Here is a 15,507-nt window from a genome sequence, read left to right as displayed (position 1 = left end):
AAAACAGTTTACTTGGAAATGTTAAACAGAGAGTTCAGGTATGATTTAAGGTTGGTTATGGATGGGGCGTGTAATTTAAAATAATTTAACATAACGTGCGAATGCATTAAAGGAGCGTCTTCAGTTATTTAAACGCAGATGTCAGGATTGGGATAGGTTATATAATTTCATTGTTTAAATTATGATTGTTAATATTCATATTTTATGACATGTATTTGGGCTATTGCACTTAAATAAATCCGTGATTCTAAATTAATATTTCTATTTATCCTTTTTATCACTCTGCTGTCTTTCTCTTTTTTTTTCTAATTTTTGGGGTTCTGCCACGGTTAAACGTTTGCAAAATGTCTTAGTTTGTCCAGAATATTGTTTTATTGTTATGTAGCCTATTGGCGAGAAAAATGTATTAACGCAAATGTGGCAATGTCGCAGCCAATTATAAGTAATAAAATGAGTCGCCTGTGGTTTGATAATAGGCAGTTATAACTGACTTTAATTTGTTTTTAGTATTAAATGAGAAACCCATTATTTATAACTTTTCAGCAACCGTTTGTATTTTATGATTAGCAATGTTGATCTTTTTTGCAGTTATTAAACATATAAACTTATTTAAACTGGTTTAAACTTAATATAGTTGTCACTTCAGCTAGTTTCATAAGTTTAATGTTTAGAATGCGTGGCTGAGGGGTCCTGCAAAGCAGCTCTGTTCATCATCATGGTATAATTACTGTAATCGCCATCTACTGGAGAGAATGTATTTGCTCATTTATTCTATTAACTCTTTTCTGCAAGTCTGTTTTATGATTTCACAAAGTCAAACCATTATGTTTTTATTTTATATTTTGAGATGATCATATTTAAATAAACAATTGCTATGGTAGCTAATAGTTTCTTTTTTCTTGTTTTAAAAAAAAAATTAGTAGCCTATAAAATCATAATTTTTGCTTGACAAAGTTATTGGTTTAGGATTCTGGATGCATTTTTGCTAAATGAGTGTTGGATAATCTCACACTAGTTAAATCAATTATATTATCAGAAATGACAGATTTAAGAAATCCATTAATATTCATTACTCTTTTTACAATTATACAAGCAATTTCGCGCCGACGTCAGCTCCACTTTCGGAAATGGTAAACAGCGAGGTGTTATAAGCCCAAGCATGACATATGTCATGATAATAATCGAAACTCTCTTGTAGGCTATTCTTATGCTTGGCCAAATGTCATGACTTTCACTTTTATTTTACATAATTATGCACAAACCCAGATATCATCTGAAACTTCGGAAGAATTCCTATCATATATCGGCAGCCATCCAGCATCTCTTAATCAGTTTGATATGCGACGCTGGCTCTGACCGGCCACCGGAGCTCGCGGCCACTCGTTCGTCTTTGTCGTGTGCAAGCCGCACCGCACATGCATAAAAACGTCAATCATTTCATTCATTCATCAATTCATTCATTTTCCTTCTGCGTCGTCTCTATTTTAGAGGAAAAGCAATAATCTGGACAAACTAAAGACATTTTGCAAACGTTTAACCGTGGCAGAACCACAAAAAATAGAAAAAAAGAAGAGAAAGACGATAGCAAAATGATAGCTAAAAAGGATAAATAGAAATATTAATTTAGAATCACGGATTTATTTAAGCGCAATAGCCCAAATACATGTCATAAAATATGAATATTAACAATCATAATTTAAACAATGAAATTATATAACCTATCCCAATCCTGACATCTGCGTTTAAATAACTGAAGACGCTCCTTTAATGCATTCGCACGTTATGTTAAATTATTTTAAATTACACGCCCCATCCATAACCAACCTTAAATCATACCTGAACTCTCTGTTTAACATTTCCAAGTAAACTGTTTTGTGTGACATTCTCATAAAATCTCCCTGCTTTTAAATATCTTTGTTTGTAATTGTTCTTAGCCCTGTCAATATTTATCTATTTTGTATTATTATAATATTTCCTCTCCTGTTTCTCTTACGTTTATATTCTTTAGCTGTCAATATAATACTTCGCGTCTATGGAAGAAAGAGTCAATAAAGATAGACAATGTGTAACATCATATTCATCAAAAGACGGTTTATGTGCAATAAGCAACTGCACCGGTCCAAGCAGGGAGCGAGCCGGCATGGGAGACAAGCTCCGATAAGATTGCAGAACAACGTCTGTCACTGGATCCGAGAACTGAGATTTACGCGATCACCAGCTGGCTTCCGTTACATAAGGGCAAATATAGATGACTAAAACCTCATTTACTCATTTTACTCATACTTTTTATCATTTATAATGTCCAAAACATTGATATTAATATTAAATGCTACTTTTGTGCCTTTCATAGCCTTTTTCTCGCCTGTTTATTGGGTTAAAAATCTTACATTATTCCATCTCCACCTGCTGGTGAAAGCTAGAGCAGCTGGCGATCTTCAATCTGCAATCTATTGCTTTTCCTGCAGTTCCCGGATGTAATGTTGAATTTTAACAGTCGAATTTGATCCACTGAATTTATGGAAGCGAATATTTGAACTGAAATAAAATGAACTGAAAATTACCTTTTGAATATTATACATCGTATTTTTAAAGGGTATTGAATATTTTGTAAGTGAAATCTGAAAATTGAATACGAATTATTGAATTTTTAAGTATGAAAACGTGTTTGAAATATTTTTCGTTGAAATATTCAAAGCTTAAATATACAAATATGTTAAATTTCAGGACCTAAAAATACAAACCCTGGAATTCAAGTCATTAAAATGCAAGAACTTGTTAATACGGTGTATTATTTTTTTCAGTTTGTGATATTCAACAAGCTTTTTAATTCAAGACTTTAGGCATTGATTTTGTTCCATAATACCGCGTCATACCGCCCTGTACCGCCACATTTATTTTAAAGACGAAATGCAGCCATCCATAGCTCTGGCAACATAATTCTTGATCTCCAAAAATGTAAATAGAGCTACGTTTTCACAATGAGCCTATGCTTCAACTATTACATTTTGAGATTTCATCAACAATTTCATCACTGTTGGGTTATGCTTGATTTGCAATGCATATTATAAGTGATATACCACACTATTAGAGGCGGTGAGTGATTATATGCAGAAAAACACCAGTAAATGTGTGGTTGATATTGTTGTGTGGAAAGAACAGGTGTTTGGATTACTCCGATGCAGTTTTAACCAGACAACAGCATTCCTCAAACATGCTCAGAGATTAGTCGAGCTTGTTTGATGCAGATGTAAATCCCAGCATGTTTGCCCCTCGGTAAGATGCCACGCAGCTACAGCACAGCGGGATTCACTGACCAAACAAGTAAACACCGCCGTCCCGTTTGTCTAACCCTGTTTACCCAGCTGCAGCGCACCGAGTTTTGAGGTGTAGCTGATAATTAAAATCGTGATTTGTCGTTTTCTCGTTGGATAAATAAATTTGTGCCACTGATTAGCAATTCGAAAACCAATGTGTTCATCAGTGTCCTGAAACGGCTTAATTATTGTTTGTATGATTTGTGAGCTTTTGTCTCACATCGAGTCTAAGTCACTCTTGATTGCAGCCGGGATTTAATAAATATTATTAAAATACACATATGGTAGCTGGTGCTCTGCTACTTTTTGTTTATAAACTTGTAGCATTAAAAAAAGTTTATTAAACAGATATATTTTCACTTAGAAGCTATTGAAATACTTGGCAACCATAAATAACTTTACAGACAGGGCTTGACATGAACTTTTTTGTTCGGTCACCAGCCACTGTGGCTAGTTTTCCAACATTAGCCACTCACCATTTTCACTAGCCACACTTCTGTTGATGGGAAAATATATTACAAACAACGTTGGCATTGTAAAATTACTTAATTTAGATTTTGCCATTTCCACACGCCTCTGCATTTAAAATTTTTTTGTGTGTGTGTGTTGTGCATGAGCTTGCTTAATGAGCATGAGCAAATGGATTGTGCTTTCATTGTGTTGCACTGCTATACATTTTTATTTCACATGACTTTTCAGGGCTTAACACTAAAGATCTATTTTCTCAAATTTTCCCAAATTTTTTTCTGACCACACCAAAAAAAAATAATTATTTCTTAGCCACAATTTTAAAATAATGTGTCAAAACCATATACTGTAAAAGATATGGAAGTAGTATCCGTGACAGCACACACAGGTATCTGAAGAACGCAAAAGAAGCTATATGTAGGTGCGGCCACTCGTCGCGATTTTGTTTGAGCGTCACCGGACCGAGGGATACCAAACAAGGGCAAAGTGGCGGAGCTAGACACCTGCTGGCATTCTGTGTAGACAGGCTTTTCTTAGGGAGAAATGCTTAATAGTTCGTTACCTGCGAAACGTTTTCTGTGTTCTGACCACATGTACTTGGTTGTGTACTATATCAATAAAGTGTTTAGTCTTTTAAAAACACTGCTGTAATACATCGAGCCACTAAACATTGTTCTTATGACGTTTTTCTACAGGAGGAAAATGTTAATTACATCCAAACACTTCAGATATAGTCTGTGTTAGTAAATGCAAGACAATTGTTGAAATCCAGGCATTAAACTGTATGACAACGTTTCAGATGACTGATCTAGAGCCTACAGCTGATCAGTCTGTCAGATTCTGGAGTGCTTTACAGGTCTAGAGAAAATTATGAATGATAAATGATCTTAAATAAAACAAATACATTGATAGAGATGGTATATAAGTATATAACTTTACTCACCTGGGAAACGGAGGCCACTAGAACAGCATGCCACATCATCTGATAATTGGAGGAAATAATTCCCGAGAGGCAATTGACTGTGTAAAGAAACAACAACCAAAACAAAAATACGATGTATATGTTCAGCAGCTAATCAGCCGGAATCAGCTGAGGTGGAGTGACGACCAATGAGACCTAGCTGTCACTCACGTTGCAGCTCTTAATTAAGCAACATTAATATAACTTAATATAAAGGAAACGGATGAGTTATAAAAATTTTTTACTCCTCTTACAGTTGTCATGAAGAGTAATATTAGCTATATGCACCAAAATCTTCTTTGTAGCAGGCTGTAAACACCTGCTGTAAAGTTGGCCATTTTAACAGTGGGCTCAATAGAAATCTGCTGTATTAAGGAGCTAGGACTAGCGGAATTTCGATGAGTTGCAGTTTCAGTTACTTCTGTATTTGCTTCACAAGTGAGAGCAGGAGGATGCCGCTTGGTGAACACCGAATGTAAGGATGATTACACGACTGTTTAAATAGCGTTTACGCCCCCGTTTCCTGGCAAGTCGTGCCTGAAAATGCAACTGCAGCGATTGGTTCTCTTTGAAATAGACTGGACAAAAAAAAACGATGCTCGTGCACCCACAGACCTGCTGCTCTCAAAAACTCAAGATGTTTTTAAAAATGTCTTTTTGCAACCAACAGCCGTTGCCACTTTCGCTTTAACTATTCTTTGAACAGATTATTAATTGGATGTTTTTCACCTGCTTTCTTTTGCTTGCACGAACACTATTTTTGTCAGTCGTGCTGTTTCTTTATTTTAAGATAACTTTTGCATGCATATCAGGCCATCCTTATTGTCGAACCCTGCTTTAAAGAAAACTACAATGGAAAAATATTTTGAACCAGCCAAAGTGGCTAGTAGGAGTGGCTGTCAAACCTATACCACAGCTGAAATCTACCCACATTTGGCGGGTGTCAATGTCAAGCCCTGCTCACAGACTAATTCATTAATTCATTTATTCTTTCTTTTTTCGGCTTAGTCCCTTTATTAATCCAGGGTCGTCACAGAGGAATTAACCACCAACTTATCCAGCACGTTTTTACACAGCAGATGCCCTTCCAGCCGCAACCCATCTCTGGGAAACGTCCACACACACTCATTCACACTCATACACTACCGACTATTTAGCTTACTGTACCGCATGTCTTTGGACTGTGGGGGAAACCGGAGCACCCGGAGGAAACCCACGTGAACGCAGGGAGAACATGCAAACTCCACACAGAAATGCCAACTGACCCAGCCGAGGCTCGAACCAGCGACATTCTTGCTGTGAGGCGATAGCACTACCTACTGCGCCACTGCGTCACCTCACAGACTAACACTGAACTTATTATGAATTACAATGTTTTGGTGGAAGAGCTGTGGAATTTTATCATAATGCTATTCTGATCAGTTTTGAAAAGTATTGTAATTTTTTTCCATGGTAAATTGGTTTTTAGCCACTTTACAATGTACACACACACACACACAGGGGGTTTAGGAAGTTTTTTTTTTTTTACATTAAAATGAACTATATCCCATTTGATTAGTCACCTTTGAAGGAATATATATAGGGCTTTTGTGTACATAAAAACATTTTAGATCTTTGAATTCAGCTCATCAAAAATCGGAGCAAAAATTGTTTTGTTGAGTATAGATTTCTCAGGCGGTCTCCCATCCAGCTTTAGGATGAGACCCGCTGAGTGATATTATTATACACCTATTATACACTACTTTACTTTAAAAAGGTGAGTAAACCTGTTGCCTTAAAAGCAAAACGTCAGTATTGACCCAAACCCCAAACTTAACTTTTACAATTAAGCACATGGTTTGTTTACATAATAATTAAAATGCAACGAGATTACATACATTTTAATTGCTTTTTCTGAAAGTCTTGATAACACCTTTATTGAGGTTTTCTTTCATTATTTCAAAAAATAGGATTGTATTGATTTATTTGTTGTTCTCTCCCATTCACTGCACTCTAATTTTACCCATGACGAATTCCGCTACTGAGAGACACAGAAATGTAAAAAGAGTCCAAAGCAGGTCTACCAGCAGTAACCTCCACAAGAATATTAATGCAAAACCTCTGTTTTTGCTCCCATTTTTCATGTTAGAGATCGGCAGATATAGTGTGTTCCAGTTCCAGCCAATATCCAGCAACATTCCACAGGCCACAATCAACAACCTGATCAACGTTATGTGAATTAGAGGTGTTGCACAGCTCAAGGCAAATAGTGGTCACACCAGTCCCTGGTTTTCTGACCCGATACAGTAAGGCTCTGTTTACACTAACATGTTTTAGTTTTGAAATACATCAGTTTTGCTACGGTTATGCCTTCTGTCCAAACTACCCCGGAGTTTTCATGTACTAAAGGCCTTTTTTCATCTTAAAACGTTGCTGCTCCGTGTTAGTGTGGATGGGGGAAAATGGAGACATCTGAAAGCAGAGGCTGATTGGGGCTTTTTCCAAAATATTAAGTGCACAAAGTTCAGTCTTGCATCCTCTCCTTGTAAGTTTAGACTTCGCAAGTTTGATATGAAAAACAAACTCCTGAGGAAACATTAGGTAAATCTTCAAAGGGAACAGAGTACTTTATAACCGTATTCACATCATCCTGTCTACGTTGTTTCACTTTATTAACAATAAAATTAAAGCATGATTTAAGGAACTGCCTATTTTCATTGTGATATTGGCAACTTAACAGAATCCACAAATGTTGAGGCGTCGTGTAGCTACATTTATATAAGCGTCATCTTCACTGTATGCATATTTATAACAAAACGAAGCCTACTATATAGCATAACTGCCTCCTTACACTTTCCTTGAAAAATATAAAACATCCCCTTTCTTTTGCTGAATATCAGTTTTAATAAACAATAATGGCAAACAATAATAAAACTATAACTAACAATAGGTTTATACGATATAGCAAATAAAGGCAAGCAATCAGTCAATGTGCAGGATCAGTGTACGGGGTTACATTAATTATTAACTTATCTTTGTGCTCGGCCAAAAGCCGTTACCTGAGAACAAGTAATAGATTCAAAAGAACATTAGATAGAGACAAGATGAGTTAAAAATCACGTTTAACAACTGTAGTGAGATAAAATCCAGCGAAAGATCCGACCTGCACTGCTCTCATCTGGGGAGGTGTGCTCAAAGCACCTGGGCTCAGACTTCCACATGCGCTGCAGCGCATGCCAGAATGTGATTACGTGATGTGTGCTTTCCTCAGTGTAGTGTGGATGGAGAACTGTTCAGTAACACAAGATGAAACGCCAGTGTGGACGTGGATTGTTTTCATTTTAAAACGCTGCTTTGAATCTAAAAGGTATTTGTGTAAACAGGGCTAAGACTACACATTTTAGAGTTTACAGTAAAACTACACATTTAAAGTCAGTATTGACCCAAAGCCCCAAATAAACATTTAAAATTAAGCACATGATTTGTTTAATTAATAATTATAATGCAACAAGTTTACTCTCTTTTTTTAAAAAGTAAAGTCCACTAATCACTTTTCACAGTGCATAATCATATTCATTATCATCATTGAATGACATGGACCAACTCTGGCTAAAAGTGGAATGGAAATGAAAGCTTTAGCGATAGTTCTCCCAGGAAGACTGAGATGTCACGTCATTCATAATAATTATCTCGTCAGCCTTTAACAACCGAGTAAGCTATATATAAGCCCATCTAAATCTGTTTCGCTGTAATCAGGTGACGTTGCAGAAGTTTCCCTCCATCCTCCCCATCACCACCACCACCAGGTCGGCTTTGTCTCCACTCAACGGGTTGGCTTTGCCCTGCCTTCATCTTCAGGCAGGATCTGCCAGCTCATCCAGAGTTCTGCACAATATGATCGTGGCTTACGCCAAAGGACTTTATGAAAGGACCGTAACAAACTTACATTTATGCAAACCATTCACAATAAATGTTCAAACGTTTCTCTGCCTCCTAAAGTCTTTCGGGTAAAAATGCAAACAAAAACCACCTGGCTCAATTTTCAGCTTTATATTTATTAAATGAACATGAATGCAAATTAGTGTGTAACATCTCACATGAGCTGTAGGCCACCTTCGCCAACGGAAAGAGTTATATATAAAATTATTATTGCCTTCATAGTTTCAAAACACCATTCCTTGAGTGCGTCACGTCAAATGCAGCCCTCGCTTTCAACTCAGTCCGACTGAGGGGCCACGGAGAACCCGCCTCCATTTAGAAACACACTTTGGTAAGCTCTGGAAAAAAAGCTGGCCCAAAACAGTCACTGCTTTTTCCCAAATGGTGAGGAAAACACACTTGTTCGGGAAGAAAAACAAACAAGTAAACATCGGGGGAAACATTCTTACAAAACCTGAAAGCGCCAGGCGGCCTGGTCTTTATAGTCCAAGCAGTCGGCCGCCGCAGAGCTGAAGTTGAGTTTCCATGATGACGCCACTTGCTCTTTGTAATCCAGACAGTCTGAAGAGCTGAAAGGCAGCGCGGTGCCACCGTACCCCTGGTGATGAGGGTGGTGCCCGCTGCTCTGCCCAATATGGTGAGGATGATGGTGTCCTGAGACTGCAGCGGCGGTGCTCAGCTGTGAGTGATGGGCATGCGGGTGATGGTGGGCGTGGCCGGTCATGGGTGCCAAGTAGGATCCGCAGTCCATGCCTCCGAAATAAGAAGCAGCGTTTGAGGTCGGGTAGCCCTGGGCGTAGCTGGGAGCCTGATTGTAGGGCATGGGGTACGACGGGACGCCAGTGGTCCCCCCTCCACTAGACATAGCCCTCTGCATGCAGGATGCGCTGGCTGGAGGCGAGATATCAGGGAGGGAGGGGGGTGCGGGGACTGGAGAGACTGGTGCGGGACTCCAGATGGACGGGACAGGTGTTCCTGAGGACGAGCTGCTGATCAGACCAACTCCGCTAAGAGCAGACGGGTTGGAGCCCGAGGATGAAGACGAGGATGAGGATGATGAAGAGACGGCAGGGGGAGTGAAGTGGCCGCTGCTCTCAGACCCCGGGCTCTCGCGGGACGGAGACGGTTTCTTCTTTGCTGGACGGATCTTTGAGTTGGTGCTGCTCTGCTGCTGCTGCTGGCGACACTTTGCTCTTCTGTTTTTAAACCAAACCTGTTCATTATAAAATACAACATGGGTTATTCAGGGTGTCTGCAGGGTCTTAAAAAGTATTAAAAGTTGATAAATCAATGCAGAGATATTTAAGGCCCTTAAAAAGTATTAAGTATTGTCTTCTGGGGTTGGCTTAAATTGATTAATGTATAAATTAGTTGATTAAATGTACACCTTTAATATACTTTAGGGCTGATTAACACTGAAACACTTAACTGAATTGAGTTAAATGAGCTTAAAGGAATAGTTCACATAAAAACGATGATTTCCTCAGCTTTAATTCACTCAAGTGGTTCTAAACTTTTATGAATTTATTATTTTTTTGAAGAAAGCTGAAAACCTGTAACCATTGACGTTCATATGAACCAAAAAAAAAAAACCCAAAAAAACAATGCAATTCAACGTTTATAGCTTTCTTCAGAATACCTTGCTTTGTGTTCAACTAAAGAATGAAAGTAATACCGGCATTTACCGGTTTGAAACAAGTAAATGCTGAGTAAACCCTTCATTTTTGGGACGAACTATCCCTTTAATCTAAATTGAGCTACATATTGACAGTACCCAACAAACAATTTTGTGTTTAATAGACGTCTAATTGACATCTAAACATAGACAGCTTGGCTAAAACAAGGCTAAACTAGGGAAAATCGAATAGAATAGCCTAAAACTAGACTAGTCTTCAAATAGACAGAATAGACAGACTTTATATGTGTACTGTAGTCATTTATTTCTGTTTATTTGATGACTAGTCTAGTTTTGGCCTGTACTTAGACGTCTATTAGATTTTTAATGACAGCCTAAATTTAGCCTTGTAAGCCAAGACGACTATGTTTAGATGCCTATTAGACATATTTCAAAAACAATAATGCTGGCTGGATATTGTCCTATGAGTTTGGTTTAAATGTATTATTGTAGAAATGAATTGTTTAAATGTACAACTTTACAACACTTTTGAGCTGACTAAAAATTTACTGTATTGAATTAAATGAGTTTAAAGGGATAGTTCACCCCAAAATTGTTTAAATGTACAACTTTAAAACACTTTAGAGCTGACTAACACTGAACTGTATTGAATTAAATGAGTTTAAAGGGATAGTTCACCCAAAAATGAACATTTCCTCAGCTTTAACTTATACTCAAGTGGTTCTATTAAACTGTTATGAAATGAGTTTTTCTATCAAACACAAAACAAGATATTCTGAAGAAAACTGAAAACCTGTAACCATTGACGTACATATGAACAAAAATACAATGTAAGTCAATGTTTACAGCTTTCTTCAGAATACCTTGCTTTGTGTTCAACAAAAGAATGAAAGTAAAACCGGTTTAGAACAAGTAAAAGATGAGTAAACCCTTCATTTTTTTTGAATGACCTACCCCTTTAATCTGAATTGAGACAAATATTGGCAGTATTGTCTTCTGAAGTTGGTTTAAATGTATTAATGTAGAGATGAATTGTTTAAATGTACAACTTTATTACAATTTAGAGCTGATTAACAATGAAACATTGAACTGAATTTAAATAAATGAGCTTAAAGAAATTTTTTCACCCAAAAATGATAATTTCCTCAACTTTCTGTCGAACACAAAACAAAATATTCTGAAGAATGCTGAGAAAAGGAGCCATCGACATCCATATATATATGAACAAAACATACTATGGTAGTCAATTAATATTTTTTTTTCTTCCAGTATATCTTCTTGTGTCGAAGAAAGAAACTCAAACAGGTTTGGAAAGAGTGGAGGACAAGTAATGAATTGTCATTTTTTGGTGTAGAGCTGAAATTGAACTCATTTTATAATTGATGAACATGGATACCGAACTGAAAACTGAAGACATTTGACTAAGCAGAGTTGAATAATGACAGTATCAGATGAGGAGGAAAAAAGAGTGAACTGAACTGAACTGGATGATGACACTAACTTCATAAATTATGAACTTTGCAACACTGAAACATGATGAACCGAACTGAATCAGCTAAATTTAGCTGAATAATGACCCTGGTTTCTTCTACAGCGCTGTTCAGAACTCAGTAATAATAATAATGATTCATAAACCTGTTATTAAACTGAACTGAACGTTATTATTCAAGTTAAACTGACTTAAAGGAAATTAAATGAATCAAGCTGAATTATGACATTACTATTTTCTGAACACTACATCTGTTTATTGGAGATTTATGGGATGTTTTCTGTATATTTACGCTTAGGATAGCATTATGGGAACTTGATCTCTGATTTTAATGTTGCACATTTAATCCTGCAACTTAGAAATTTTTTTTTTGTGGTTATTTAAATAAACACATTGTGTAATACAAGATATATTTTAATAAATCTGTAAACAACCCAGTTTTGTATCGTAATTTACAATATATCATTTCAGAACTACTAAAAATGATAATAAAATTCACTCTTAATAAATTTTTAAACACCAAACGTTGTCAGAGCAGAGATAAAAGTCTGATAATGTATTTCACAAAAAGTAAAATAATGGGGGAAAAACACCCAAGAATCACAAAATAGGAACTGTTAATATTACACTGTAAAACCCAACAGTCAACTTTATCAAATGAAATGAGGGTCCTTAACTTACAATATACTGAAAGTTAATTCTACTCATTTGAAAAGAGTTTTGAACTCAGTGGTTTTACTGTGCTCAGACTGCTTCATTTAATCAAATGGATTAAGTTCACAGTACTCATTAGGATTAGTTTTTGAACTCAAATGGTTTGTTGCAATCAGTTTCCTCAAACAGCTTGAGTAACCTTAACTTTTTGGGTTTTACAGTGTATTAATATCTTTTAATGAAAAGTTTATAAATAAACAATTACCCACTGACGCATCTGTCACTGAACTGAATTTAACATCAAAACTGATTGATTATAAAACTGAATTCTGCAGAGTAATGACTTGGTTACGCTTTATTTCTTTGTTATCTTATGTAACTGCTTGAATCATTGGTAAACGTTTAACTAACTTTGAGTTTACAGTGTTACATGAGTTCAAAAATAATGTCACATAATTGTCTACTATAATTGATCTTGTTTCAAAAATAGAAGACAATTACTCATTTAAAGCGGTAGTTCACCTGCTTAAAATAACAATTTCATCACCGTATACTCACACACTTAAGTATTTCCAAACTTTAAGAATTTATTTCTTCTGTTGAACACAAAAGCAGACACTGCATCCAGTTTAGGATTAAATAATTCTATGGAAGCCATTGTCTGTTTTTTTCCTCCGCAAATATTTTGCGCTATATCTTTCTTTTGTGTTCGGTAAACAAAGAAACTCAAACACTCTGTAAAAAATACTGGGTTCCACACAATTCACTCATGTTGTCCCAACACAAATCGATTAACTTTAGTGGATTGAATATAAAACAATTAAGTTGTGCCCCCAAAACTTAAGAACTGTGTTGTTTCAACTTCTTTTAAATAAGTCGTTTGAACAAGCACACTGTAAAAAAATCCTGGTTGCCTTAAATTTTTAGGCTGAATCAAACTAACTTTATGAGTCTATTGAACTTATATTGTGTTAAACCCATTTAAAACAGTGTGCACAACTTATAAAATTAAGTTAGAACATTATTAACTTAGTTTAATAAGTTACAATTAACTGAAAACATGTGCTGTCATGACTAACTGATCATGAGCTAAAGTAATTTTTGAGTGCATTTTTGGAACAAATGAGTAAAGGATTTAAATTTTTGAGTGAACTATCCCTTTAACAATACGTTTTCCTGTGTATCTGAAGCTGCTTTTAAATATTTTAAATTATATAAAGTGCTAAATTAACATGAAGACTAATACAAATTTTTGCTGCGTTATTTTTTTTTTAGTTCAATTAAATAAACTTTTCTAGTCATTTCAACTTGCATTCCTCAAACTGCCTAAAAATATTAAATATTGTCTAACCTAAAATGCATTCAAAACCTGATTAACTTCTTAAAATAAGTTAAAGCAACATAAAAATATATATTTGTTGATTTTTTTAACGGTGTATAAGTAGCCCGAAAACACCCACCTGCACTCTTGACTCGGGCAAATTAATCTTCAGGGCGACCTCCTCGCGCATGAAAATGTCAGGATAGCGGGTTTTAGCGAACAGACTCTCCAAGATGTCCAGCTGAGTGCGTGTAAATGTCGTCCTCTCTCTTCTTTGTTTACGAGGATTCGCTACAAAAACAAAGACAACCAAATGAGGTCTAAAGATTTTCACCATCTTGCGTTTTCTCTCAAATATTCATTCATTTCTTTTCTTTTCGGCTAAGTCCTTTTATTAATCAGGGGTCGCCACAGCGGAATGAACTGCCAACTTATCCAGCATATGTTTCACTCAGTGGATGTCCTTCTAGCCGCAACCCAGCACTAAGAAACACTCACGCACCCTTGCAATCACTCACACATACTCTACGGCCAATTTAGCTCATTCAATTCAACCATAGGTCAGCGCATGTCTTTGGACTGTGGGGGAAACCGGAGCACTCGAAGGAAACCCACACGAACATGCAAACTCTTCGCTCAAAATGCTTTAAAATAATTTTAAAGTCGTCCTATGCTATTGCAAACAAGAAAAGAAAAAGAAGTAGATATTTACTTGCTCTTTTGCATAAAGAAATGTGATGCTCTTACTGGGATATCCCACAGAGGGATGCAGGAGGTCCATGGTTGCCCCGCCGAGCCCCAGCCCGTTCATGGCATACGGGGCCTGCTTGAGGTATGACATCATTGTTGAGCTCCAGGGAGACACCTGCAACAAATATAAATTATTATTTAAAAATATATATAATAATAAACGGGGCAATAAACAGTTATAAAATGATAAACATATGCTGAAAACGTTGGCGGTCCAAAGGGACTAAGCAGAAAATAAAATAAACGAATATCATAATAAACGAATGCACGCAGCATCATATTTAATTGGTCTACAGACACATCAAACGCATGTCGCAAGAGTGATCAGTCCGAATATGACTAATGTCTTTCCATTGATGATCTCTTTTTTCACACTCGACTAATCAAGGGCTTCACACACTAATTGGCCATTTACATGTCATGCCCTGTTAAGCGCTCCTGACGGACTAAACGCCGCGGACTGTTTGATCTTTTCTTTTGTTTAAAGTTGGCGGCAGAATTATGAATTTACTTCACGCGCGTTCTAATCGAACAGATGGCGTCAGATTCACTAAATAAATCGACCCATTTCCTCCACGTCATATTTTAGAACTTGGAGCTTTTAGAATCAATTCGAACACTGTATGATCAATTAGTCCTGACAGCATGTTTTAAGTCATTATAACTCATTAAACTAAGTTATTCATGTTCTAATAATTTTTTTAAGTTACACAAGCTGTTTTAATTCAATTTAACATGATATAAGTTCAATAGACTCAGTTAATTTGATTCAACTTAAGAATTTAAATATTTTTTTTACAGTAAAGAAATCCAGTTCTAGAACAAATATCGCTAAAAGTGTTTGTGTATTCACAGAAGTCAAGCACATAACTTTTAAGACTTTGTTTATCCCTTTAACTGCCCCACCAAGAAAATAATGTTTGGATTGCACTTCTAAACTCCCAATGTCGCTAAAGTTAACACACTCAATGCATTTTTTTAACACATGCATAATTT

The 15,507-nt window shown here is 36.3% G+C and overlaps 1 protein-coding gene across 19 annotated transcripts in view; it reads right to left on the bottom strand.

The window, feature by feature from the left end:
• Positions 1-7,602: 7,602 nt before the first annotated feature.
• otx2a (orthodenticle homeobox 2a) overlaps positions 7,603-15,507 on the bottom strand; it is a 238,883-nt gene continuing 230,978 nt past the window's right edge. For 18 of the 19 annotated variants that reach the window (XM_073908412.1, XM_073908452.1, XM_073908639.1 and 15 more), the window contains 3 exons: positions 14,509-14,626; positions 13,901-14,052; positions 7,603-9,874 (listed from right to left, as the gene is read on the bottom strand). In XM_073908412.1, coding sequence (XP_073764513.1) covers positions 9,107-9,874; positions 13,901-14,052; positions 14,509-14,626 — 1,038 coding nt within the window. In that variant the 3' untranslated portion in view covers positions 7,603-9,106. 19 annotated transcript variants of the gene reach the window in all.

This window comes from Danio rerio, chromosome 1 (genome assembly GCF_049306965.1).
Source record: "Danio rerio strain Tuebingen ecotype United States chromosome 1, GRCz12tu, whole genome shotgun sequence".
Taxonomy (NCBI): Eukaryota; Metazoa; Chordata; class Actinopteri; order Cypriniformes; family Danionidae; genus Danio; species Danio rerio.
The sequence above is the reverse complement of the archived record's forward strand: the minus strand, read 5'-3'. Positions and strand labels throughout refer to the sequence as shown.